Source organism: Colletotrichum godetiae, assembly GCF_030913485.1.
Source record: "Colletotrichum godetiae strain CBS 193.32 chromosome Unknown BDP55scaffold_52, whole genome shotgun sequence".
NCBI lineage: Eukaryota > Fungi > Ascomycota > Sordariomycetes > Glomerellales > Glomerellaceae > Colletotrichum > Colletotrichum godetiae.
Window position 1 is genome coordinate 1 of NW_026851300.1, and position 26,876 is coordinate 26,876.

General features: G+C 52.6%; 7 protein-coding genes across 7 annotated transcripts; 5 read left to right on the top strand and 2 right to left on the bottom strand.

Moving 5' to 3' along the window:
• Positions 1-43: 43 nt before the first annotated feature.
• Positions 44-303, top strand: BDP55DRAFT_732663 (uncharacterized protein; the record flags this gene model as incomplete). The annotated part of the gene is made up of 2 exons (XM_060579975.1): positions 44-55; positions 118-303. The coding sequence occupies 2 exons, from the start codon at positions 44-46 to the stop codon at positions 301-303; spliced, it is 198 nt and encodes a 65-aa protein (XP_060424880.1).
• Positions 304-902: 599 nt separating this feature from the next.
• On the top strand, positions 903-1,448 carry BDP55DRAFT_677351 (uncharacterized protein). Its single transcript, XM_060575889.1, has one exon. The coding sequence runs from the start codon at positions 1,177-1,179 to the stop codon at positions 1,393-1,395; it is 219 nt and encodes a 72-aa protein (XP_060424881.1). The 5' UTR covers positions 903-1,176; the 3' UTR covers positions 1,396-1,448.
• Positions 1,449-2,059: 611 nt separating this feature from the next.
• On the bottom strand, positions 2,060-2,718 carry BDP55DRAFT_321835 (uncharacterized protein). The gene has a single exon (XM_060566778.1). It carries the CDS (start codon positions 2,478-2,480, stop codon positions 2,151-2,153), a length of 330 nt encoding a protein of 109 aa, XP_060424882.1. The 5' UTR covers positions 2,481-2,718; the 3' UTR covers positions 2,060-2,150.
• BDP55DRAFT_321838 (uncharacterized protein) lies at positions 2,719-4,810 on the top strand. The gene is made up of 5 exons (XM_060566779.1): positions 2,719-2,986; positions 3,045-3,440; positions 3,487-3,957; positions 4,012-4,168; positions 4,225-4,810. The coding sequence occupies exons 1-5, from the start codon at positions 2,957-2,959 to the stop codon at positions 4,509-4,511; spliced, it is 1,341 nt and encodes a 446-aa protein (XP_060424883.1). The 5' UTR covers positions 2,719-2,956; the 3' UTR covers positions 4,512-4,810.
• Positions 4,811-5,686: 876 nt separating this feature from the next.
• BDP55DRAFT_524461 (uncharacterized protein) lies at positions 5,687-7,100 on the top strand (the record flags this gene model as incomplete). The annotated part of the gene is made up of 3 exons (XM_060567798.1): positions 5,687-6,113; positions 6,167-6,513; positions 6,576-7,100. Coding segments are annotated over 3 exons (1,299 nt in total), but the record flags the coding sequence as incomplete, so codon positions are not given.
• Positions 7,101-10,111: 3,011 nt separating this feature from the next.
• Positions 10,112-11,296, top strand: BDP55DRAFT_677360 (uncharacterized protein). Its single transcript, XM_060575890.1, has one exon. It carries the CDS (start codon positions 10,542-10,544, stop codon positions 10,851-10,853), a length of 312 nt encoding a protein of 103 aa, XP_060424885.1. The 5' UTR covers positions 10,112-10,541; the 3' UTR covers positions 10,854-11,296.
• A 14,249-nt stretch (positions 11,297-25,545) lies between these two features.
• Positions 25,546-26,487, bottom strand: BDP55DRAFT_322019 (uncharacterized protein). The gene has a single exon (XM_060566780.1). It carries the CDS (start codon positions 26,399-26,401, stop codon positions 25,760-25,762), a length of 642 nt encoding a protein of 213 aa, XP_060424886.1. The 5' UTR covers positions 26,402-26,487; the 3' UTR covers positions 25,546-25,759.
• Between the last annotated feature and the right edge of the window lie 389 nt (positions 26,488-26,876).

Below are 26,876 nucleotides of genomic sequence, written 5' to 3' on the forward strand. Positions count from 1 at the left end.
CGCAGACGATGCTCAAGAGCAGATTTGTGAGATCATTGCTGCGATGCACCCATTCGTAAGTTGCTCTCTAATGGATTCTTAGCGTTTTGATAATGATTCGGCTGACACCTAGTGTAGATTACCTTCTTAAATAGTATTGTCATGCCAGACTTCAATGCAGACGACGACGATGATGATAGCGACGAAGATGAAGAGGGCGAAAACGGCGGAGCGGACGACGATGCCGAAGGAAATGGCGACGCAGAGGAGACAGGGGACGAAGACGAAGAAAAAGGGAAGGACTGGAGCACGCACAAGTTCTGAGACTAGGTTCAGATGAGACACGCCACTCTCTTCCGTCTAAATTCCCCAACCCCGACCTAGAGGATGTGGTTATTCTGCTGGCGCGGAGCTATTGATTGGAACCTACAATGGCTCGACAGTGCGAATTTCAAATGGATGATGGACCATGGTAATTCTTCTTGTTGATAGTTTTGGCACATGCGAGAGTGCTTGTAGGATATGGAATTGGCGCAATGCACTCCTATGTGGTATTCGCTGGCGACGACTACCACAAAAAAATGTTGCCTTGATGGTGATGGTCCCTTGTTTGCCCTATAGTTCTCTACTATAATCTTTGATCGTGAAGTCTACTCGGATACCCCGCCCGACTCACAAGCTTCGGCCGCCCTTCGCGAACAAAAAGGTGCAATTTGTCTTTGTTGCTGGGGGCACAGCAGCCATCCATTGAAACACCTAGTGAAAGAATACTTCCTAGGGATTTATCGCTAGTTTATGTCGAGGACCCGATGGTAGTTGTGCGATACATAGATCCTGAGTTCCTAAGTCTCCACGTTTCAATCTCACAACACTTCTGCGTCTGCATCGAGTCTTTCAGGTCGTGTCGGGAACATAGTGAACCATCGGCTTAGATCTTGTTACTCGCGTAGACTTGGTCCAGACTCTGTACAATGAACATATGGCTTCAGAAAGTCACATCTGGGACTACTTAATCACAGGAATGGAAGCCACCAGACAAGAAATTCCTCATCCACATCCACATCGATATTCAGCCTCATTCACAAATCCACCTTTTACCACTTCGTCCACTTCGTCCACTTCGCCAAGCCCATTCTCTAAGCGCTAATCTAGCTTCTTGAATCAAAACCGCCTATCTTACCTCGATCCTTTATCATCATGGGTATCGATGTAACCAACGCTATGGTCGACTTTTGCAAGTGGGCTACAGCAAAGCGACCCGACGGCTCCAATCGTCGGTACAAGTATGGGGATTGCCACAACACAACCTGCCATTGGTCCATGGACTACAGCAAGGACTTGTGCCACTGCTTCGACAAAGTCGAAGCGGAACCCAAGACTGTTGCTGAGGATGCTGTTGAGGATGCAGAGAAGTAGAGAGTAAGTTTCGAGTGCAGGCACCACTGAATTAGAAGCTTGTTCTTCTTAATATGGCTATCAAATTTTTATTGATTTGGACTTGAAATCAGGATCCTGTGAGTCAGAATCGTAGATAGTTGAGAATAGATGTCATTGGTGGCTGGGTTACGGTATGCCAAAAAGAAGGTAGACTAAACGAGTTGTCGGGCCCGTCTTTCGACACAAGTACTTAGACGCTCATCGTCAGATTGGTTTGTCTAGAATACCATCTTGATCAAGTGCCATTTATCCCGGGCATGAACACTGCCAAAGTACGTATGCAAGCCGCCATGGCCGAATTCGTGTTAGTAACTTGACTTATGCTTGGAGTCGGGGCTTCGGCCCAATGAACAATGATCAAAGTCCCAGTCAAGTTTCTGGGACGGCATTGAGAAGACGGGAACAACAGACGAGTGCTCTCACAACGAAACGAACGGGAAATATGCGGAGTGCATTTGCATCCTCCAAGTTTTAGTTGTCAACGAGGTTCAGGGCATCATTTCGGCCAGCGTGGGATCACATGACGTGTGGTTTCGGCCAGTCACTGCGATTGGCCAAGCCGGATCACGGCGCCGAGCAGAGCCGGTAGCCCTCAGGGGAGTGATGGCTCCACAGGGTTGAAGCTGGTTGGACAAGGGGAAGTGGCTTGTGCTTCCAGCGTTTGTGCGAGCTTTGTTTCGTCAGATGTCCTGACATCCCAAAGCTCGCTGTTCAGAGAGGTCCAAGGGGACTTGTCAGCAGTCAGGTACCTTGAAGTTGGGTGATATTCTCCAACCATGTGCCTTGCCGGACCCGAAACTTTGATGGGCAAGATAGAAGCCAAGTGACAACTCTTCAATTTTTTGTGCGATTTGTTTTCCCCCTTTGTTTACCACCATGCTGCAGATTACTTGCTGTTCAAGTCCAGTTTTCGAGGGTCGGTTCCACGGGCTCTTGAGTGAAACTACGTCAGCGGGACCCAGCCCAGGCTCACGCGCACCCGAAGGGTACGTACCGAAGACACCCCGCGGAGCTAAGCTTGGAGGGCGCCCTGCCCCACCAAGACTGCCTCGTCCGTCCCTCATTCACTCACTTCATGCACATTCCATCCCGAGCCCGACCCGGAGCCCGATCCTGACGACGGACTACATATCTCTACCACTCACATCGTTTTCGAGCATCTGAACAACCTCACCAGCGACGATCAACCAGCTCTGCGCAGCTGCATCCTTCACCCTTATCTGTGAATCCCGAGGCGGACCACCCTCCGTTAGCAAGCGGCGGCTTTAGTGCCGAACCCCTCCTCCTCCTCCGGCCAGCCTCCTAGGTTGAACCGCGCCATCGTAGCCACCAGGTCTGGCTTGCTTCAGACCTGCGCATTTTAAACTCAGAGATACCTCACCGTAGTGCATTCCAAGCATCATGTTTTCTCAGGTATGAATGACCCCTCATCTTCTCACTCTCCGCAACATCGGGAGGTTACGACCGTGCGGGTGCTTTCGATGAGGCTGTATGGATCGATGATGGTTGACTGGGAGCTACGTTTTGAGGGCATGATGGGATGCCTATCTTGAGCCTCCGAAAGCTTCACGTAACCTCAAAGGAGCTTTGTCGTCTACCGAATACGCAGGAACTGACACCGAGCATAGAAGAAACCGTATTCCGCCGTCACGGTTAGCATAGAGACGCTGACCGCCGAGACATATGATGAGGATGATATGAGCGGCATTCCTGACCTCGTAGAAGTCATCAAACTCCAAGCTTCCGGCCCCGCGGAGGCTGCCCGCGCCATACGCAAGAAGCTCAAGTACGGCAACGTTCATCGCCAGCTCAGAGCTTTGACCATCCTGGATGGCTTGATCCAGAATGCCGGCCCGCGTTTCCAACGAGCTTTCGCCGACGAGACCTTGCTGGAACGACTGAGAGTCTGTGGAACCTCTGATCTCTCTGACCCTGACGTCAGAAAGAAGTGTACCGAGTTGTTCCGCAGCTGGGCTCAGTACAAGAGCACGCCAGGCTTGGAGCGTATTGCGAAACTGCACCAGGTACGGCTAACGTTGTTACTTAACGATACCGGCTAATTTGTTGTAGGAACTACCCAAGCGCAAGGTTGCTGTGACCCAGGAGCGATCCAAGGCTGTGCGGGAGACTGAGAATCCCTTTGGGGAGGAGGAAGAGGACAAGCCTCCTTCGCCCACCACCCGTGCCGGCGAGTCATCTAGGCCTCAGCAAACGCCGTATCTGCCTTACGGTAACACATCCACCGTCACCAACTCTTTCAGCCACTCCAAGTCCTCTTCCCATTCTGGCGGCTCCTTCTTCGGGTCGTCAAAGGATAAGAAGAAGAAGGACAAGGATAAGAAGGGCAAGCGCAAGCCCTTCAACCTGGAACTGGAGAAGGACGCCATGAAGAGCGCGATTGCTGAGAGTTCCATCGCCACTACCAACTTGACCAACCATCTACAGAGTATCAACCGTGAAAGGGAACGGATTTCTGATAACGCCCAGGCTGTACAGCAGTTCGAAAGCTGCAAACAGCTTCGACGAAAGATTCTCCGCTATGTGAGTCAAGTTTGCGCCTCGTCTTGCGATGATTTCTCTGACTAATTGCCACAGATCCACCACATTGAATCCGAAGAGTGGCTCGGCAGTCTCCTCCGCGCCAACGACGAGCTTGTCACGGCGCTCATGACTTTTGAGCAGCTGGACCGCTCGATTGACGCCGACAGTGACTCCGATGATGAACTTGCCGAGCAAGCTCACATGTACAGAAGTAAGCCTCCCCTAACCCAAATCACTTCTCAAGAGCTCCTACTAATGCATTGACAGTGGTGACAGAAAAGGCCAAGCAATCCATGTCTCCACCTCCTCCCGACGTCTCTGGTCTGAGCATCGGCAACACGCCGCCTCCCCGTCCGCCTGCTCCACCTCGCCCGGTCCCGATGGCGAGGCGATCTCCGCCCGCCCCGGCACCTGCCCCGGCGAAGCCCCCGAGACCTCCTGTCCAGAAGGTTGTTGAGCCTGACTCGGAGGAGGAGGAAGACGATGATGACCCCTTTGCCGACAAGAACGCACTGGAAATGCCAGCGATCGAAAGAGCAGAGCCTAGATGGTGATACCTGACCGCCATAACCATGACCCATCATACCTTTTCAATCTTCTTTGTACTTTCCCTATGTCATTCAAGGATATCCCGCCGCATTGAGGGGTTGGATTAGTGGTCGATAGATCGCATCAGGTGCAAGTTGAATACCTCAAGTCATCTAGCAAAGCGTCCCGTTTTAGACTTTTTCCTTTCTCCTCCGTTGATGGGCGATTCAAGAGCATACATGAAATCCTACTATTTCGGTGCTATTAATTTGGGTCGCCACTAAAGAGTACAGAACGTCCCGATTTCTGAACTTCCGAAATCGGTCACCGACTTCCCGCCGTTGGTCCCATCTCGGCCTCAACTCCCATTTGGGATCAGCGCCCGGACCCCCAACGTCCCCGCCGAGCACCCATTCCGGGTGTCCTCGCCCGATAAGCCCCCGCCGGAGATGCTACGATCCCGCCTTCCCTTCGGCGGCATGTGTTCAAATTCTGAACACTGTCAAAGCTATTCCTTGCGGGAGATGGAAGGCCCCTCCAATAGGACCCTCGCTCGCGGGGCACGAGGTTTCCTTCCTGACAGCTCGGCCGAAGCTCTCCCTCCTATGTACATCCTATCATCCTATGAATAACACGCAAAACAAAGTTGTGAACCCCGCGGTTCAATGTGACATAAAATCAGGGCCCCGACGTTACACCGCGGTGGGATTTATTGATCCCTTTCGATTATCGATAACCTTGAGCTACACTTTAGGGACCTTTTCCGTGACTCGCGCAACGGCATGTGGAGCGGGGGGGCCGATGGCAACGCGTGCGGATGGTGCATCGAAAGTGAGAAGTGACATGGAATAAGATGAGAAGGTTCCCCTTTCGGGAGGCCCTGTAAGAAAGACTCCCATGAGGCCATCGCGACTCGCGAGGGATGGTCCTGCATGTCATTTACAAGGATGGCGGAGAGAACAATGACACTGAATCTAATCGCGCACGCTCAACTCGCCATCGCCGAGCCGGGGCCAGCAGGAATGGCCATCAGACCTCCTCCGTCTAAGGGGTCTATATGAGCGAGTCCTCCTCCCTTTATGCCTCGATCTTGTCTCTCCAGCCTTCTTCAAGCGAAGGTCACTCATCCATCCCCCAACAGTCTGCCAAGATGCTCGCTCTCCTCGCTCTCACCGTGGCCATGGTCACCGGCGCCAACGCCGCTGCCAACACAACCACCACGCTCACTCCCGTCCTGCGGCCTGAGTGCAACAAGACGGACCCGGCCAACCTCGTCCCGTCTAACGACATCACCCTCAACTACGGCGCCGCCGACGACAAGAGCCTCGTCAGCGTCGTCCTGGCCATGAAGTACCCCTCCGTCGTCCTCGAGGAGGTCGCGGCCATCGCGAGCGTCGAGTGCGCCGAGGACGCGAGCATCACCGTCACGTTCAACGCGACGGCTGCCTTTGAGCAGACTTCCCAGCAGTGGCAGGCGCTCGACGACTTTGTAATGGTTACGAATCACCTGGGTAACTGTGATGCTGAGAATGAGCGCGGCTTCTTCTTGGTTGATACCGTTACTTGGGACGCCGAGTCTCTTCAGGTTGTTGCCAATGCCCACAAGAGCGACGTTGCCAACACGGCTAGTAAGTCATGCCTCAAATCTTACAGAAAGACATGTGCTAACCACCCTCACCAGCCTCGACGGAGATTTCCTTCTCCAATGTCCCCGTCCAGAACCCTGCCTCTTCTAGGCGTGACATCAAATGGGACGACGGCGGCGTGGAAATCACAAACACGCTCGCCCTCCCCGCTAACACGAACCTCTTCACCTACGACCCGTATCTCTCCGTCACAGCCGACGAGGCCTCTCTGACGTCCAACATGACCTTTTCCGGCACGCTGAAGTACAGTATCATTCCCCTCAAGGTCGAGCAGCTCGCCCTCGACATCGACACCACCTTCGATGCGGTCCTAGGACTCACTGTCGACGTAAAGGCGCCGTACTCTGGGAACTTCACCTATGATCCCGAAGACCTGGGCTACGTACGTATCACATTTAATTTGACGTTACATCCTTGTTTTTCCCCCACTAACACCCGGACCAGAACTTCGTCGACATCCCCGGCATCATCAAACTCGGCCCCGCAATCGGCTTCGCCATCGGCATTGAACTCGAAGCTGACGCCAAAGCCTCAATCACCACAGACCTAGGCCTCTCCTTCCCCTCGGCAAACCTTCACCTCGACCTCGTCGACGCCGCCGCCTCCTTCGCCACGGGCTGGGACCCCGTCTGGACCGCCCGCGCCAACATTTCTGAAAAGGCTGCCGTCGGCGTGAACCCCTACGTCGACCTGGGCGTCGAGCTCGTGTTTGAGATCCTCGGCGGCGCCATCGATCTTAGTTCGGGGGTGACCTCGCGCTCCAAGCTCGTGAATGACTTTGTGCTGTCTGCGAGCCAGGAGGTGAATGGGACTGGTATCAGTGTGGGCCAGAATGACAACACGGGGTGCGAGGAGGGTCTTGCGGTGAAGAGTGATTTCTTCTTCAGTGTTGTTGGGTTTGCGACGCAGTGGTGGTCGCAGGAGCTTTATAGTGTTGAGGTGCCTGTTGCTGATGAGTGCTATACTTGGTTGTGAGCTGTGGTTCATGGAGGACGATGATGCGGCTGCCAAGGTGATGGAATGTTACTGATGTAGTAATTTTATGAATATCGTGGCGATTTCACATCGGCATCGCCATATGCGAAAAGAAATCGGCAAGTCTAAAAACGACAAGCTAGAACGGTCCCTTCGTGTCCCTGGAAAGACGTCAAGTATGCTTGTCTAGGGTTATCACAACCGAGTACAGATGATGATAGATCTGAAGTAGTGTTTAGACCTTGCCTGCTGCCCGGTTCTTTCATACAAAAACGAGAGGAACCATCTTCATGGCAGGTGCTCTTTGTTCGGGTTCAGATCAGCCCTGCCGTTTACCTCGAACATACGGCATACGCCGAACGACTTCAAAAACAAGATTTTAATTCCTGTGGCTGTAGCTTGAAATAGATTCAAAACCCTGCCTTGGCTACCTATGCTTCCAAAATAAATCGCTGCTGCGAGGATCCACAACCCACCATCGGTTCTAAGTAATGAAGACATACACCTCAGTCTAGAGATAGGTAGGTATCTTTATGAGTTTCTCTCTGCTTCAACGACAGGCAAAAGACTTCAAAGGGTCAACGGCGTGATAAGACCCATAGTCGGATTTCCCCGGAAAATGTCCAAAGCTACGATATCATTTCTTTCTTCCGAAGGTCATGATTAATACGTATTTCTGTCATATGAGTACTAAACGATCCCTTGCAAGATGGCCTGGTGGACGGAAGATCCTTGAGAAATTATCCTGACTTCTTTTACGACCTTTTCATGCCGGTCCTCTCTCTATCAGACCAAGATCTTGCATTAGCGTTCACTCACCACAATCGAGGAACCGAGCCCCGTTAGTGTTATGAGTTTTCATCATTACCACAGATAATTCGAAGCCGCGACTCATTTCTACCCAATCACCAGCCTACGTCTCATAGTCATGGACTCGTTCATTGTGATACTTTCTGAAGAGCCTCCTAAATCACCTCGGCCCGCCGTTTCCCTTGGCTCTCGGGGATAGCCGAGGCACCAAGAAAGGATAGGAAAGAAGAGTGTATGAGGGGTAGGAGTATGGCGGCGGCACATCATGACCCAAGCTGCCGCTGCTCTTGATCCAAGCCCTAATAGGATAAAGACCGTGCTCGTGAAGAACTCGTTACCTGAAATCGATTCCATAGCAAATGATAATTCCTTTCGAAGTAGTTTCGGCTTATTGAGACCTGCCACTCGGTCAAATCCCACCACTCGACGTGGCAAAAGGCAGCGGAGGATTTCAGCTTGCGACAAAATCATACACCACGAGACCACTTCCGAAACTGCGCCCAGTGAGGCATCATCAAGATGGAGCCGCTCCAGTCAGTCGGTTTCCAGAAAGTGAGAGACCTGTGTCTCGACATTCGTCCCGACAACCCGCTCTAAGCAGACCATGACACGGCTCGACATCCATGTACCTAAGCTGCTTTTCCCTTTCTTCAGAGACCCCGTAGCCCTTGTCTCCTGTTATTCGGTACGGCATATCGTCATGAGATCAGAAATATCACTCGCACGATACGTACTGTGTCTTATATAGACCAACGGAGCAACTCCTCCACGTTTTGTGGTCATTCGAAGCGGACTGAGTGGCGTATATGATGTTTCATGGGCGCATGCATCTATCTACTGCATGCACTGTTGATCTATGCACCTTATTTGAAGCAAAAACACATGCAGATTTCGTGAATCTTTGCCGGAATGTCCCTATGATAGATATAGAAGCAAGTCGATCACTGTTCCGAACAAAGCACATAGCCTAGAGTGCTTTCGCCAAAGACAGGGGCTTTCCTGAAAGTCCCAATCCTATTTTTATAGGCCTCGAAGCAGACTTGCTCATCACCGCCGGTCTCACCGCTTGTCGTGGCGGGTGTCGTAGGATAACGATCACATACACGGTGAACGCATGCATCTTGCCTTGCTACCTACTTATGCACCACGCCAAGCTGGGACGCAGCATTAAGGAGCTGCCACGACACAGACTACATTTCCAGGCCAGCTGCAACGCCTGAAACGTATATCGATCTCTCTTATTCTGCCTGAGCTACGCGGCGGTGAGGAAGGCCGCCTTTATCCGCCGCGTTTAGCCTAAACCACGCGAGTTCTCGATCTGGCATCTACCGGTGAAGAAATCCTGCACGCGACCCCCTTGCCAGTGTGGTCTGTCCAATCTACCGGGGATTGATTCGAGACAACATCTCCCTGAGAGCTACTCCCCATGTCAAGGAACCGAATCCCTGGGACAGAGATGCGGTTGGACTGTCACTATAGCGATGATGGATGGCACTGCCACTCCGAGTCGCGACGCCATGGGTGCTATTTCTCTGACATGATATGATGTTCTCTGGGGTATAAGGAAGTTAGTCAGATGCTCCATACATTAACCATAGCCATGTCAGTGCAACACGCTCGAAGAATCTGGGGTGCGTGGCCCTTTACTACACGGTGCCAGCCTTGCCAACAGTGTCAACATGGCTTCAAGGACTACTTAGTGTATAATCAATAGTATTCAAGTAAGGGATGTTCTTCCTCCGGAGTCCATAAATATGTTCTTCTTCAAAATGTGAGTCGCGAACATTTCGTTCTAGTGCGGATCCGGGTATCAAACCAGTAAATGATGCATGCATCATGGAAGAAGTTTTCCCTTCCCTCAAAAGAACAGTAGAGACACTTGGCCCGAAATCCCGGGCCCGAAACTGCTGAAATAATGTCACCTGGCACACAAATTCTCACCGAGTTACAACATCCCTGACAGCTCGGTCAGCCACAGGCAATACCTTCAGCGGAAGGATTTCCCAACAGAGTCACATTCCGCTCTCTTCAACCTTGGCTTAGCAGTTTGACATACTAGAACACCGGGCCGAATAACGGCTGAATAAAGTAGCGCATCGTTTCCCCCTCAAACAAGCCGTTACGCGTGGCTGTCTTGATCCGTGAAGGAGCATCCTGTGACTGCTGATCCGAAGCCAGAATCCGCAGCTCGTAATCAACGGAATCCAGGAAGGACTTGGACGGGCTGTCCAACAGTGTCCGAGACCCCACGTCGGCCGTACGGCCCCTCTCTCGCTGAAATATCATTCCGGTTTCCTCCCTGTCATTCACGGACAATCCAGCTCGCGCCCGGCAGCACAAGGCCGGGGGCGGGGGAGAACCAACTGACCTCTCGCGTCACAACATCCCGTGCGACGGTACCCAGGAATAGACAAGATCTGACCCAAACGTGTTACGCATTGCATACATCCTCAGGACGTCTTTCTTTTTCTTCCCTTGTTCGTCTTACCTCTCTCCCCACGGGACGTGCCCAGGCCCCGCCGCGCAGTGCGAGGGTGAGCCGAGGATCGTGTCACCCTCTATCCCGTACCTCAGCCCAAGGTCTGCATACATGATTGAAGCACGATTACCACACATGGCAACACCATGGGTCCTGCTGAACGACCCCGTCCGAGGCTGTCCTTCGTGGCACCGCGTCTCCTGGCTTCGGCTCGGCTTGCGGCCTCCACTGGCTGCGAGATTTGTCGGGCCGCGCGATCGCTAAGCCCAGCTCGTGGCATTGGTCTACAACCTGTCGTACTCGGAGGCGGGCGGGGAGGCGCGAGTACCGTATATGATGACTCTGCAATGACCTGCCTCGAATCTCTTGTGGCTTGGTCCGACGGCCGCGAGACACCTATGATGGCCTATCTAACAGCACACCACGAGCCTTTCTCTTGGGACATGCATGTCTTCTGAGACCTTTCACCAGTCTGCGATGGAAAGAAGACGCGAAGCATGGCGTGAGAGGCGGATTCCTGGAACGGACCTGCGCGACAGCAAATTTGACTCCATTACACAAACTTTTGCACATGACCTTCACAACAGATTCTTGCGCACCCTCAAGGGACCTTTCAATGCTCTCTCAAGACTCTGGCGATAGGTACAGGATACTGTCTAATGCTTATGTCGGCCAAGATGCCTTGTGGTGATACCCTTTTACGAGTTCGTGTTGGTCGTAGCTGTGTTCCTCGTGCTTCTAAATAGTCACTCGAGGCTGAACAGATCGTCTGCGTAAACTCGTGTTGGAAACTTGCTCTCTTGCTGAATCGGAAACGGAACAATAGTTTTCATGCCATGTTTCCTTGAGCTACACAGAGACAGCGGGCTCTTTTGAAGCCGAACGGCTGCTTGCGTTTACCGCTCAGGTCCAAGGTCCAGACTGGTGCTGCTCTGGATCATATTGACCTATCATTTCGCAGCAGACTCCATACGGGGGCACGTCAGGGAACGAGGAGTTCGTCATTCATCGATTGAGATGACTATCGCCATCTGACACCTCGCGATTTCTGATCTACGCCAACTTGTTCATCATCTCAGTCCGAAAGTCTCAGGATCTCGGATGATGATAGTATTTGGTACTTTGCAGGTACTTTCGAAACTTACACGAGGGAAGGAGCAATGATTTGGGATCTAGGTACAAGTATGGATGTGCATGTTGAGCTCATCGAATCGTCTATGGGTCGAGCACGATGACCATCCTTGGGGAGCTGGCCCGTGAAGACATGTACATGTCACAGCGCGCACCAGACTATCGCTTGGATAGAGGATAGAAGACCAGAATTCTTACGGGGTCCCCAGCCTCATCAGAAGAGCAGTGATCTCCAACACCCAAGGTATCTCCTCAGTGGAGAAATCACGTCCATGATGCTATCTCGACTCGTTGTAGGTAAGCCGTAGGGTTCAACGGTAGCCTAGTCCTTGCCTCCTTGTCGCTACATATCTCGTCAGACACCTCGACGAGTGGTGTACGAGCCTGCTGGTCTCGTCTTCAGGAAGAAAGTCTGTATGTAGTTCTCAGTGCCGTGGCCGATGTACCCTTCAGACACTCTTGACTATAGCGTGTAGACCGCAGTGGAGAGGAGTATCAGTAAGCCATCCGACATTGCAGTCTTTCAACGAGATTGTGCCGGCGGGAGCGAACGTAAGAACGATCTCTTTGGATCTGCTAGCGTTGGAAGGTTTCCGCAATGCACCCATGAACACTGCGGCTCCCTCCGGATCCTGCTGTTGTAGAAACTAGCTTCGCCGCCAGCCTACTTCATTCTAACCCTCACCGATGTTACAGACAGATTTCCCCACAAACTCACCGAGAGTGATGTCGTCAGCCCACGTCTGACCACCAGTCTCTCTTTTCCCAGACCAAATTGTCAGCGCCTCTCAATTTTTCGCCAGTCAGGCTTCCCAGATACGCGAAAGAGGTAATATCACGCCACATAAGCGTCGCTACAGTATCTCGGCCCGCAATCTGTCGGCGTCAGCAAGATCCACGCCACTCCCGCTCGCCACGGAAGATCCTACCGCAAGATATGTCAAAGTCAAAGGAGTGAAAGGCCTGAACATGCCGCGTGGGGGATGAAGTTCAGGTCATGGAGGGCACCTCCAACGGCCGTATGAATTACATCGTTGGCACGACACCTATCATCTTGTGGTGTTCCCCTTTGCATCGACAAAACAGGACCGGAAGCCCCACGAAGGAAGTGATGATACTCACCTAGTCTACCTAAAATAAGGCCCCATTCAGTAAATGCGCTGCATGTTTGCGCACCTGACGATCAGAACCGAGGTCCCTTTGCTCAGCCGCGGCGCCAAACCGCCAACACATCAATCATACCCAACCTGACAAAAAGTCATGGATTTTGGAGGGAAGACGTCAATGTCACGCTGTGCTGACGGTCATTTCCCTCATCACCCACCGCCACGGCCCGTCCCCAGCCATACTAAATTCCCCAAATCTTTCCGTAAGCCCGTGATTACCGCCGACAACGGGGGAAGAATTGGTCCAACAAGAAGGCTTCTGGATATTGACTGAGACCACCGAGGGGGGTTTGGTGACTCAGCTGAGGCCTGCCCGTCCGCTGCTACCGAGGATGCGTGGGGGCTGACTTTAACACTGCTGCTGTCTCGGCCTGGCTTGCGCGCCGCCGCAGACCTGCAGCGAACATCCCGAGGCACAAGAAGCTGTTCAGAATGACAATGGCGAGCGTCTCCGCATAGACTCGCGAGGACTGACACGGAAGGCGAAGCAGGGAGCGACTTGCTGACCTAAAATGCGACTCGTGATGATACCCTCATGGTCAAGCCCCAAGCGGCGATGGCGGTAAGTCGCTAAGTCATACGCCTTCCGGCCGACGCAGTTCCTGCAGTAGGCGGCGAGCCGGCGGTCTAAGATTCTTCACCGCATCTCCGGTCCCTGACTCTCTCCCGCAGTAAAAGAGCGCGGCGCGGGGCATATCGCCGGGCAGATACACATGACTCCCCGCTCCGCCTCAGCGTTTATCCCTTTCTCTGTCTCCGATGAGTGAAGGGTCCTGGCACCATACCCGCGTCAGCAGAGTCAAAATCACGGAGTCAATAGTCATTAGCCTAGCTGGAGTCGATGGTAGTGCCACATGCGCTTCGATTCCCCCGCCTTTCGAGGGAAATCTTCGCTCTTTGCCGGCAACCGTTGGAGAGATACAAGCGTGCGGTACGAGGGGAAGAAGGGCGCTAGTTGCTGAAAGCAGGCACATCTGATCTGGTGGTGTGAGAATAGATATTTGGCATATGCTTTTTTCTGTTCTTGCAATAATTTGGCCGACCTTCCGAATAGGGCACTCGTTTCCTTGGCCACTATTGCGATGGCGCAGGTCAGCAGCACCTGGACGGGCAATGTGGATGGCCAGAGGCGGCAAAGAAGTTTTGTTATTGTGTAAACACCATTTTCCACCGAGGTTTCATTCTCAGACTGCGCCGTTTGCAATCAGTACATGCAATTTTGCTTTTCCATGCATACCGCGTGATCCAATTTTCAAGTCATCCTTGACCGAACAACGTCGCAAAGAAGAAAGGGGCAGAAATACCAAACGATGTTCCCAAACCACCCAAAACAGAAAGTGCATGTAGACGGAAATAGTGTCTGAAAGACGGTCCTGGAGCTCTTCCGTTACCAAACGTAGATTGTAACCTCGCGCTGTCGAACAAGCACACATGAGGGTGACGGGAGACGCGAGTGTGTGAGTGTGTATGTGTGTGCCCCGCGGCAGCGCTTGAGATCAGAACAAGCGCCGCCCCCGAGGATGGGAACTCAGCAGAGATATTTTCGGGTGATGCGCAGGGCGGCACAGACATCGAAGCATACTTGGGGGTGAGCAAGAGACCATTGAGTCGCAGCAATGCGATGCTGAAGCCTAGAGCTGCAGCACAATGACGGCGATCGAGAGGCTCAGCAGGGCGATGTCCAATGACAGTAGGGAGACAAGCGGTTGCTGACTTTGCCTTATCGATGCCACCCACCCTCTCACCCATCCATCACTTTACATACAATTGTCTATGGGCGGAAGAGGAGGGGGAGTATTCTTCAACATGTCTTTCAGGAGTTGCAAGGGGTCCATTCGAAACAGCATTACCAGAGGGTGAAGGAATCCTTGGGGCGCAACCTGTTGGAACGAAATGGAAGACAGCAAAACCTGGGGTTGCAACCGTCGACCCCAGGATTGCAGGGAATCTTTTCCGAACGCAAACGGATTTGTTCCCGCAATTATTGTAGTCATGGGAACAAACAACGGATCAATGTCTGCAACTAGCCTCCGAGACAAAGGAAAGAATAAGCTGGAGGATTGAACAAAATTGGGACCAAGAAAATAATAATCAGAAAATTGAATAATATTTCATCTTTTTTTTCCCAACGTTTTCTATAGGTCGTTGTCTCATCTCCAGCCTGTTGACCACGATCCGTTTTGATACCCACCTTGGTGTTTCCCGGATTCAAGGATCACGTTTCTTGGTTCACCGTATCTTACAAGTTGCCAATGCATGCGGTGAAAGTATCATATTCCATACTCCCGGTCTTAGTCGTCACATGTCCACTCTTCTCGTTGCTGGAACCTGGCCGAACGACCAAATGAGGAAGCCGACGAAGGCACGAGAAAGGTTGGACTGCCGGGCATAAGCCGAACCGACGACAACGCCACCATCTCCATTCAATGTCCCGCATGAGGCGATATTCCGGGGAAACTTCGTGGAGGTCCCACGTACGGCATTGGCAAGCCTCGCAGAATGCGGAGAGAGAGAGAGAGAATGAGGGGGCTTGGCAAAAGCTCCAAAGTATCGACGACTATTGTGGACCTAACTCGGTATTCTGTCCGCCGAATGGTGCGCCAGCTGGATAGTTAGCTCGGGAATCGGCTTTAGATTCGCCATCTCTGACCAGAAGCAGAGTCAAAGGAGTTTGAGCGCGTGAGAAGCGTAAGAAACAAGAACTGTGAAAACGTTCATCCGGGGGGGCATTGTAGGGTGGGACGAATGGAAAACATGAGCGTAAAAGCTAACGAGATCAGATGAGAAGAAGAACCGGAGCGCGGTGGACTAGGACAGACCCTGAATCGTGCTCAGGTTGTGGTGTGCACCCTGATTTTTCTCCGAAATCTCCTAGTACGGCAAGGTGATTGTAATAGTACGTAAGAACTAGGTGATCAAAAAGTTGGTTCTTCCTGGGATGGTGATGGTAACCAAAAATCAGGGTCTACACTTTGACAATCCAATGGTCAAAGTTGGCAAAACCATCTTTGCGACGGTTCCAGTTTCTTGGTTCGGAAGTGGGATGAGGTGCAAAAAGTGTTGAGTCGTACCAGAAACGGAACGCAAGAGAATTCGCTAAAGAAGACGTCAGTCGGAGAATTGGCGAATCGAGGATTTCCTTGGTCTGTGAATGGTTACAACGCGAATGCGACCTCGTCCGTTACAACTTTACGGAGAGTGTTCCGAAGCGCTTTCCATGGTATGCCACTATGCCCACCATACACCGTCAACCAACCCCTCTCCCCCCCTCCACGACTCCAAGGAACGGGGTCTGATACTCCGCCCTCCGTGTCACGATGCAGCCTGGCGGACGCCATCTGGCATCTTGTCTTTTTGCTGGGCCAGGTGGGCTCTAGTAACCTGACCCCTCTCGTCGGAATTATTGGACGCAGAAATTTTGCAGAGCATCGTGACCTTACCTGAAGAATCACCACACCCCCTCGACTCCTCTGTGGCGAGCAATTTTCCCATTCGTGGGCCAAGGAGTATGTGACAGAGAGTCCCGGCAATGTGGATAGGCTACACTAGACAAAATGGAACTCGGTGCGACTGCGGTGGTGATATCTAACGGAGCGGGCCCCGAAAGAGAAAAGGGAAAAAGGAAAAGGTCCTAGGATCTCCTCCCTCTCCTGGAATCAGAGACAAATCCACTATTGTGAAGAAAATGCCAAAGTTGCCCGTTTCCCCCTCTTTCTCGAATCCTGACTTTGTCCCGTTTGATATCCCCCCATGTCGCCCGTCTCGTGTCTCCAGGCGCAACAAAGAGGAGAAAGATACTTTTGGCATGGGACCGTGACAGCCTTAGGGGTTTGCGTAATAAGCCTCCTCTCAAAGGCTGGAATTACTTCGGTCTGCAGGGACCTGCTATCCCCGTCGCCAGGGAGCGGTTCCTCTCGTGATGACCAGGTCCCACCTCGCTCGGGTTTGCTCGGGGGCAAGCGACGAAAAAAACCGCTCTGGTCTCCCTCCATCAGGCGTCAAGACATCGTGGAGCTCCATCGCTCGTTGGGCTGCCACGAGGGGGACAAAGAGCTGGAGGAGATACTCCGCGGCAATCTCCGCTTTTTGCGGTACACGTTGGAGTTTATACTTGAATGGAGAGCTTTAAGAAGATTTTGAATATGCGATGAATGGCCGATTTGTCTCGTGCTGCTGATGCCCTCTCCCCCCTCACTTCCCGTCTCCATAGCTGGACAACCGTAACAAACCTTCGTGAGGTTTCGCTCAAAATGAGCCGGGGGGCGGTGGGAGGATGCGATGTGATCAGATCACTGGTGGGGTCAGGGCGTGAGCTCTGCAGTTCGTGTTGGATATTGTCTCGAAGAAGGCAAGCCAGAAGAGCCTGTGGACTTTTCCAAAGACTAGCCTAGCAAGCCAGGTTGGAGGGACAATGGAATCCTCAATATTGAATTGGACCTATGACAGTCTGTCATCTACACCACTGCAGCACCCCGGTGCGGGATATTGTGAAAAATGGTCCAGTCCTGTCAAAGAAGAGTGTCGGTCAGGGCAACAAAATCGACTATCATCAGCCGACTGAGAGTGGTTGTACCGCTTGAGCCACCATCCCGGGACCAAGTCAGGACCCTTCTTGCATCGAACGTCTCTTCTGAAGGTTGGATAGCGCAGAGGATAGCGCAGAGGATAGCGTGGTGACAACCAACAGGTGGATGGACTCTCCTGGAGGGAAACGGGCGAAGCCATGTGGCCAGACGAAATTTACCCGAGCAACTTAGCCACGGGTGCCGACTGGTGGAGGATTCCTCTTCTGCCGCATGATTTGAGCAACAGGGCTGCAGTGTGCAGAATGTTACGCTGGTGACCTGCCGGGGCCGGTGCGCCCGGCCGGCGCCAAATGGACCACAGGCTCAGTGAAAGCTTCGGAGGATGATTTCCTCAGGAGGATTGATGACTGTGAATGGGCCATGGCTCTCGGTCAAACATCTAGACGACTTGCCGGCGCCATCGCTTTCTCGAGATTAGAAGCGAATGTTCAAGGTCTCGCTTCACCTCCAAGATCTGGCCTTCTTCGAGGAGGAACCCCAACTGATCCTCCGCAGACGATCTCTCCACGCTCATCGCCGTCTCATTCAGGGACCACCGCTGATCATGCGCCTTGTGCAAGTTTCTCCCCGGAAAATGGGCATGCGATCTGAGAGACCGCGCGCACAATAGCTTGTTGCCCACCAAGATACCTGAAGATGAATACCGGATTGGATGAAATCGCTCATTCGGAGTGGACGAGGTCGTCTGCCGGAGCGGTTCTCACGTAGTACCTGTGGGCCGGTGAGAGATCCCCCCTCTATTCATCAGTCCCAGTAAAGACGAACATCCGGACCATTGACAGCCTCGTTGCCTCGCTCGAGATGATGACAGTCGCGGGGTCCAGAGGCACGAGAGGGGGCTGGGCGTAAGCGGGTTTTGCCACCATCGTGCAAGAATCCGATCCTCCGTCCGGGGACACAACGGTCGTTTTGTGGGCTGCTCAGCAGTTTCTCCAGAATCAATGGGGTTCTGTACTAGTATCACTGTATCACGTGAATGGACGGACATGTGGCAGCGCTACCGGTAATTGCGCGTTCATGGAGATGGGAGGGTTAAGAATTGGAGAATGCTCTGTACACTCACGATGCCTCGACTCGCGCTCGGATATTCCGTGCTATCCGCAGATGTCGACAGGAACATTCTCGTGTTTCTCAAATACACGGAGGGGAAGTGGATAGGGACGTATGTAATACGAAGCTAGGCTTTGGGGAAGTCTAGAAGCAGCCGAAGCAGCCAAAGGGTCTTTGGGCAAACGCCGAGGATACAACACGGTTTATCAACCCGGTGAGTGGAGGACCGATACTATGGAGAAGAAAGGGAGCAGAACGGCGTAAGAGACACGGGCAGGAATGCTGGCCTCGCCCGCATCGCAAAGAAGTTGCCGGACCCCGAATAGACGAGGCCAGAATGGCCGGTCTTCTCTTCTGTCAGGCTGGACATGCCCACCGCGCCTGTAGCAAGCACGGGCAGGGCAACATCACGCCTTTTCTTCCTTCTCTCCCGCGAATACACTTTCCTAATTCGGTCTCACCACCGACTCGGCCGCCGTGTCCCTGTCGTGAACAGGGTTCCGTTGCGCTCCCGGGCGATGCCCCGCGACCGAACGAGGCGCCGGTGCCTCTCTTGCGTGCTTGGGCCTGCCTCCGTCAAGGTCCGCCGTGGTTGGTGCGCTACAGGCCCTCTTGTTTGGAGACTTTCAGTAAAGAAAAGGCTGCCTGCGAAGACCACCGGTCTATTACCCCGTCTAGACCTTTCGCTTGTCATATGCTGCCGCGGACGCGCATGACAGAAGCCGACACGAAGAGATTTTCCCCAAACATGACAGGTCGCACTTTTACTTCTGTGACAGCTCAAAAGCCGCGTGTGAGTATGCGCGCGATGCGATGGCAGGAAAGGCCGGGCAGCAATCGGAAACTTTGGGTAATTCGATGCTCTGAACTCGAGCATCTAGCGTGACAAACACACCTCAGATATCCGGAGGTGCCTGAAGGCCGCGAGCGTGTGGCCAGCGCTTGAGTGAAGGTGACAGGGGTTATTATGAGTCTAGTCTCTCGGTCTCTCCCCCGCGGCTTTCCCATCGCAGACTTCCAGGTCCTCGTTGTCTCGAAGGCAGAGACAACGCCCGTGTCTCTCTTTTACCCCCTCCGTCATACCAGTCTACGGAATCAACGTCCGTCGGATTCAGCGACGGGATTTTATTGGCTAGAGGAGAACATCAACACCACATGTAATTGTCCTCAGGATGCCCTCCCGTTCGATGAGAATCCCCAAACAACAAGGCATCCGAATCGCCGCCCTTGTGAGATCTCTCGATAGTGGGGAATAAGATGTCGCTAGCTAGTTTATGCATTCTCAGTATCCCCTTGCCGGTTCAGCTTGCGAATGAGTTCAGCATAGGTATCCGTAGTTCTGTCTGACTCTTTTCGACCCGGCAGGCGATGAATCCTCTTTACCCCTCCATCTTAGGCGTGGATCCCCGAGTCCCGCGGTCCAGGTGCTGTTTTCGATTTTGGGTATTACTATTGACGGGTTTGCCTGGAAATATGATAGCCGCAAGAACAAAACTCTTCAAAAATGTGACAAATGACAGCTGACTAGATCCACGGCGTCCATCGGTACCCTCGCGCATCGCGGGAACATCGGTAACAGAGTCTGTAAATCGTGGGTATCCATCCGTAGGGGTTGACGAAGAGATTCGCAGAGATGCTGCCGGCGCATAGGCAGCCGGCCGAATCTAGAACGGCCAAAATACCTCTCCCCCCTTCTCCCACCACCACCACCACCCCCCAAACTGCCAAAAATACGAAACATCCCTTCCCAACGACGCAAGAGGCGTTCCTGACACTACCCTCCAAGGCAAACCTGACAGAGAACCCCTGCGAATGAGTGGAGGGGGAGGAAATAGAGAGGAGATTGTTCATGTCTCTTCCGGCCGAATGTGACCTCAAGCTTGTCTCAAAAAGACAGATTCAATGTGTGTGGTGGTGTGCGTGTGTGCCGCTTCGCCAGGCCTGCCACGCCCTGGCAGGCCTTCCCGTCCGGGGAAGCGTTCCGGCCGAGGTGAAGGAGGTCCGGATGAGTGGGTGAGAAATGCGCGGATGCTTGGGCTGGGAGACCTTACTAGGCAAAAAGGAAGAAGAAGAAATGTTTGGCCATGCCATTCCGTTCAGCCAGTACCGTGCTTTTGCAACCTTTTTGCCCATGTTCGTCTCATCTCACTTCACACGCCCCTCAGGAGGGGCTCAGCTGGGGGGTCACTAGGTGAGATTCGTGTTCATGCTTATTATGTGGTCAACATTCTCAGCTTGGAATATGTGACAGATTATCATTTTCAAATATTAAATAAAACAGACTCAGACTAATGATTTATCTTGTGACGCAGAATAAAATAAAATAATATCTAGTCTCCGTTTTTCATTTTAGTTAACCGAATTCCTGTCGGTGAACCTGTGATATTCGATTGACGTTATAGTATCACGACAATGACACATGTGGCATTCGTCAGGCTTCTCGATCTGGGTCTATTGACGTTTGACACTTTGCCATTGTTGATGCAATGAATTGCTGTACCTTACAGGAATGCGGGCAAACAGACGTACATGTTCAAGCTACCACCAGCCTGCAGATCATCAGCTCGGGAACCACTCGGTATTCTCTTATTACCCCAATTATTTGCATCATCGATGAACGCCGTGGCCACTCCAAGATCCGGTCCCAAGCACTGGTGCCTCGCCAATCTGGCAGCCTCTCCAAGTCTCCATCCCCATGGCACAAGCGTCTACGTAATCGCGGCAGGCAAAGTTACCAGATCTTCGTCACGAACGTTGACGAGTATTTCATGTCAGTTTGCTACCTAGGATATGGATACATCCCTATGGATACATCCCTCAGGATGAGAGAGACTTTTGCAATGATAAGAATTTCTGAAGCGACAGGTGTGACAACCATTGACATGGCTCAATGGACATTCCATCATTGGCCAGAATTTACGGCAGCAATTTGATGTCCCTGGACGGGAAGCGACACTGATCTCCCCGTACTTACTAGCGCCACAAACCATCGTTGGTGTGCCTCAAACTCCAGCCCCCCGGCGTGTTTGCGATTCAATGTTGCCAACACATCGCGTTAAGCCGCAGGCAACGAGTCTTCTCAGACGACTCAGCACACGGTGCAATACAGCAAGAGAAGCAAATCATTGAGACGACTATCGACACCTAGTCCCCAGATGCAAACGCCCAAAGTTTGAGCGGTGCCGCCTCTATAGTTCACTAACCCCCCCTCGAGAGGTGAAAACTGATAGAAGAAGGGACAAAGTCCAGCCATTGTGCCGAATCACGAGCCATCGATGACACTTCGGTTGCTGCTCTGCACCTCCCCAAACAAGCCCTTTCATGCCTTCCCAAGCCATGATGATATTCGGTCTCGAATCACAAGATGTAAGCCCTCCAGAGTCAGATCCAGATCTCAACGGCGGGAAAGGTGTATGTCCCTGCAGTCCCTCGCTATTCTTCTTCCGCGGGCGATTGGCCGGGTGGCGCCTACCAGGCAGGGGTTCGTGATATTCCTAAGTTTGGTGGCTTGCGGGGTGGCCAAGCCCGCCGACAATCACGATCACGGCGATAATTCCTTAGCTTTCGACGATTCGACCTCGTTGACAGGTGTCAACTGTACATGTAGACTTTCCTGTATTAGCTCGACTGCCTTTTTTACGTGTACATACCTCTCCGGAGGCGTGATAGGCCGGAACAAGACTCCGGGCCGCAGATCCTTCCCCGCCGCGCAGAAGGCCGCAAAGGAAGAAGAAGCCCCAGTGCCACGTTTAAACTCACAACCCCAGAGTCAGCTACGAAGTGCAAGACACTCTCACGACACTGCCAAAGAAAAGCAAGCAAATACTCGGCTGAACGAGGCTCAAAAAGTCTCTGTCTCTGTGTCCTGAAGTTCTAGTCATGCTGATCATCAGGCACATTCGCCATCCAACCGCTCATTCCTAATCCAGACGCCACAACTCTGACGCGAGAGAGGGGAAGGCCGAGTTACACAAGACAGGACTTGGATTTCCCGCCTTGCCTGCCACGCCAGCCAGCCTGCCAGCCTGCCTGCCTGACTCTGGGAGGGCCGAGTGAAGCCGTGGCAGGCGGGCGTTGCGCATCTCAGCCCTCCCGTAGATGACTTGTTTCTTTTGCCCTTTCGTCGGCTGAACATGAATCAAGCAGAGGCTGCGGAGGAGTGAAGCCCGCCGCCATCCGGTCCATGTCGGCCTTCTCCTCTTCTCCTCACCCTCTTCCCCTCCGTCCCGCCGCCCGCACATCAGAGACATTGGGCTTGGGTCCGGTGATAGATATCTCAGTTCAGTGACATACCGGGCTTCCACGACGTTGCGGGGGGCCCTTAAGCCGCAAAGCCGCGAAACATACCGTTGGTGTTGGAAAATTGGCGCAACCTTTACGGGCGACGGGGTACATGTCGAATATTGATTTTATCCTTTTCTTTTTTTCTATTCATTTTTATCATTTATCGCAATATCAACCAGAATAAGAGTTAGAAAGTCAACATTCCGGGCTTTTAGTGACAACCTCAAACTGAAAGCAAAGCAAAGCAAAGCAAATTAAAATCTGCAACTTACACCGCTCCCCGCCATGGCGGACGCCGGTGTAGCCATCTCTGCGACCCGCGCGTCATACTCTCAAATGTCCGCCCGCTTGCCTGCCTGCCGCCGGACGTTGACGCGCGCCCCCGTTCGTCCCCTTACTTCCTCCCCGGTTCCCGCTGCTGCAGGAAAAACGTCCTGCGCGCGCCGGCTTCGATCTTCCGCCACTACTGTATGGAGGTACGGATAGAATCTGTAACTTCGTCTCCCCTGCCTACATGTACCGTGCAGGTCAAACCTTGCCTAGCATATCGTATCGTATCGCATCGTGTCGAGAAGATTGCATTGGATCTCAATAGATCGTGGTATAGAAATAGGCATGCATGCGCCCTCACCGCTACCCCCCGGACTGGCGGGAACGAATACCATCAGGCTTCAGCTTTCACCGTCCCAATGACACCAGGGGTGAGAACAGCTTCATGCCGAATTCAGCTGTTCAAGCAGTCCTATTCAGAGGATTGTACATTACGTCCGTAGAATTGCCCGTTGAGCCATTCGTATCCAAGGTTGGTCAGGCTACAGCTGCATCAAGCCGCGATCTATTGCCATGAAGAACCAACACCACCGATTCGCCCGTAACATTTCCCGATCAATGGTATTTGGAGATACAGTCGACTATTGTTTGCCAACCGTGTGAATGAACATCAATCCAAACGATATCCAACCAGGACATTGAAGCTTACTACCGCGGATCAGACTCCCCTGTCCCCCATGTCTTAGCTTTTCCTCCAGCGTGGCAGTTGTCTGATAAAAAGCAAACAAACATGGCTGGATGTTCTTGAACTGGTTTGAGCGTGCGCTTCAACCGGACATGCAGTGAATAGCAACGTCACCTGCACCAATCTAGAAAACCCTCCAAGCAACACTTCGCGTGTCTTGTCTGTTGATCGATCAAGAGGGTTTCAACCATATCGGCTGTCGTGCAGCTACCGGAGACTAGGCACAAACCGCAGGCCGAGACGTAGCAACGTAAAGCCATTCTCTAATCAACGACTTACTCCCACACCACTCACACAGAAGTTCCCCCCCTTGGATCTCAACCACCAACGTCGCAACCCCAGAAGAACGGTTTACTGAAATAAGAAAATGCACACTCCTACACAACAACTTGCACCCATCCTGGCCTGCAGTCACGCGCATAACGTCCGTACCGCGGACACGGACTCAGCTGCATCTCATCGAATTTTACCCATGCCCACGCCTGCCCTGCTCAATGCCCCAAAGGAAAAAAAAAACCGTTCGCCGTTTGGAGTTTGTTCCCCCAAAGTCGCTGCAATCCTATCACCTCATCCAAACTCCGTCTCTCAAAATAACCACTTCCTCCAATGACATCCCACACAAACCGCAAAGACAATCCCAAGATGGGAAAGCCAAAGCCAAAGCCCCCCTGTCTTCCGGGGAAGCTGACCAGTCTCTCCGCGGGTGGAGAAAAGAACTCAGGCCTGTCCCGCGCGACTCGCCGTCACAAATGACGAGATGGGAGGTCAGCTGAGCATTCCCGAAACAGATTCTGACAGCGGGAGGGGGTAGAAGGGCGGAACCGTGAACGTACCTACGCAATCATCAACTCTATTGCTCTATCAATCTGTCACTTTATCCCATGGTGTACTGCGCAAAGAGTCTACTAGTCATTAAGCTTCTCCCGTCGGGGCCGTCATTGAATCACAACAAGAAGAATGAGTAAAGATCGTCACTTTACAATGCAAGGTCATACGCCGTTGCCGTTACCATTACCGTTGCCGCATACCGCTGCCGCCGCCGCCGCCGCTCCAGGCGCCGCTTTCCCTCTTCCCGTCCTCCCTGCGCGCCAAACTGCCAGACAGGGTGGTCTTCAACCTCTGCCGAACGATCGTCGGTGAAGTGTCAAAGCAACCCCGGATCGTCGGGAAACGGGGGGGCCCTCCCTCCGTTTACGATTTGACGACGTGAATGCATCTGTAGTGTGCCCATTCAGCTTTGCATGCATTCTCTGAAACTGGTTTCCAGATTTATCATGATTCTAAACCCTTTCAAAGTTTAAAAATGCTGACAAGACAATATCATTTTCTGAGTTGTGATAGAACAAGTCTCGGTTTTTATTGTTCCGCGCCCAACGCCATTTCAAAGATAGTCGGAATCTCCAAATCGGCTACTATCCGCCATGTCAAGTAACATGCCTCAATACCTGTACTTATCAAGTGAAATGTGATCCGCAAGATCACGCAAAGAGAGAGGGAAGTTACCGATCGATGAAGGAGAAACAAAGTCTGATGCCGTTTTGTAAACGATAATTGCTTGTACTCCGATAACAACACGGCAAATCACCATCCCCACGTGTTTTCCTCTCCCGTCCTCAATGGACCAAACGATACCACAAGGTAACATGCCGCTCAGGCACAGCATCTCAAATACACCAAACTCTCCCTTATGGTAGACCCCCAAGACGGATCGACATAATCGCGGCCATGGCGATATCAGCTCCCCCCATCTCCCAAGCGATGAGTATCCGTACTCCGTACATACCAACCTACTCATGAATGTTCCCTCGGTATCGAGAAGAGCCTAGTGAACCCGCACACCCCGTAGCTTGGACTATTGCATGAAACGCGGGATCAACTTGAACTTGGTATCCCACCTCACTCCATGAGAGAGCAAAGCAAATCAATAAATAATAGTAACAAAGAATAAGCGCGGCACTTACTAAAGAAAATTGAGTTACGGAACCCTGCCCCCCACGTACAGAACCACTCAATGCTGGAAATATCTCACCATCCCATGATACATCCATCCCCTTGCCCTTTAGATTCTCACATCTCCGGCTTCAGCTTCATCAACACTCTCACCCTCGTGACCACCCCACACAACCCAACACTCACCAAGCCGGAAACCTTCTCGAAGGAAGCAAAGAAGCCTCCCCCCCTCTAATTTCCATGAGCCACGATAAGATCCTCCAAGCCTCTACGCCGTCACGTAACATCTCCCTACACCGTATCCGTACACCGCTCAGATTACCTCTCCGGTAGGCCTGCATGCGTGTGTGTGTCCGCGCCTGTTTGCAAAACCTCTTACAATAAAATGGGCGAGGGGGGACTTTAGCCATGCCCGTGTGGTTACATTCAAACCACCTATACCCGACACCAAGGGTCCCCAAAGAAGTTGGTGTGCAGCCTCTGGTACCAATGCCAACCTGCCAATGCCATATGGCTCCTAGGTTTCCGTACCAAGCTCGTTGCGCGCGTGGGGGGGTGGCCGCCCCGGAGCCGCAGGGCAGTTTGCACGTCTGCAACTTGGGAGGGAGGGAGGGAGGGAGGGAAGGGAACTTTGTCCAACTGCGCGTGGGGGTTTGGTCGGTCGGTCGGTCACCCATCCCATCCCTTTTCGGACGGAAGAGTCGCCGGCCCGCGAGCCGCCGCTGGGCTTTTCCATTTTGCACTTCAATTTTTGCGTATCTGACCGCCGCCTTCAGCCACGTCAAGGAGTATACCCGATGGAATATATGCTTGCAATCTTTCATCAAGCCCTGGAAACAACTGAACGCAACAGACAACAAAATAAAGTCTCAAGAGAGGCAGACTCTTACTGTTTACAATCCAAACACTCGAACACGCAAACGCACCAATGATTCCCAAAAAAAAAAAATTTAGATCACGATGCTTCAAACGCCGTCGAACCGCGCGATAGTTGACTCACATCACCCAACATACCCCCAAAATCCGGTAAACGCATCCCGCGCATCCTAAGCACGATGGTTGCGTAATTCGAACCAGCTTCACCTTGGCTAAAAGCCAACAATACTTCGTACTTGCACCGCGCGCAAAGACGGAACTCCCAAAGTCTTTGCTTTTTCGGACGTCACCAGCTGACCCGGCCGCGGGCGGCCTAGGAAATTCCGCAATTCCTTCCTGGTGCTTCACTGTCAGAGAGTTCGGGGCCCAACGCGCCGGAAGCGGCCCCGTCCGCCGACCTACTGAGAACCTGCGCTCCCTTCC

Coding starts and splice junctions, on each gene's coding strand:
- BDP55DRAFT_677351 (XM_060575889.1), top strand. CDS start 1,177: ATGGGTATCGATGTAACCAACGCTATGGTCGACTTTTGCAAGTGGGCT.
- BDP55DRAFT_322019 (XM_060566780.1), bottom strand. CDS start 26,401: ATGAAAGATTGCAAGCATATATTCCATCGGGTATACTCCTTGACGTGG.
- BDP55DRAFT_677360 (XM_060575890.1), top strand. CDS start 10,542: ATGGGTCCTGCTGAACGACCCCGTCCGAGGCTGTCCTTCGTGGCACCG.
- BDP55DRAFT_321838 (XM_060566779.1), top strand. CDS start 2,957: ATGCCTATCTTGAGCCTCCGAAAGCTTCAC. Junction 3,441..3,486: donor GTATTGCGAAACTGCACCAG/GTACGGCTAACG, acceptor AATTTGTTGTAG/GAACTACCCAAGCGCAAGGT. Junction 4,169..4,224: donor GCAAGCTCACATGTACAGAA/GTAAGCCTCCCC, acceptor ATGCATTGACAG/TGGTGACAGAAAAGGCCAAG.
- BDP55DRAFT_321835 (XM_060566778.1), bottom strand. CDS start 2,480: ATGAGGGACGGACGAGGCAGTCTTGGTGGGGCAGGGCGCCCTCCAAGC.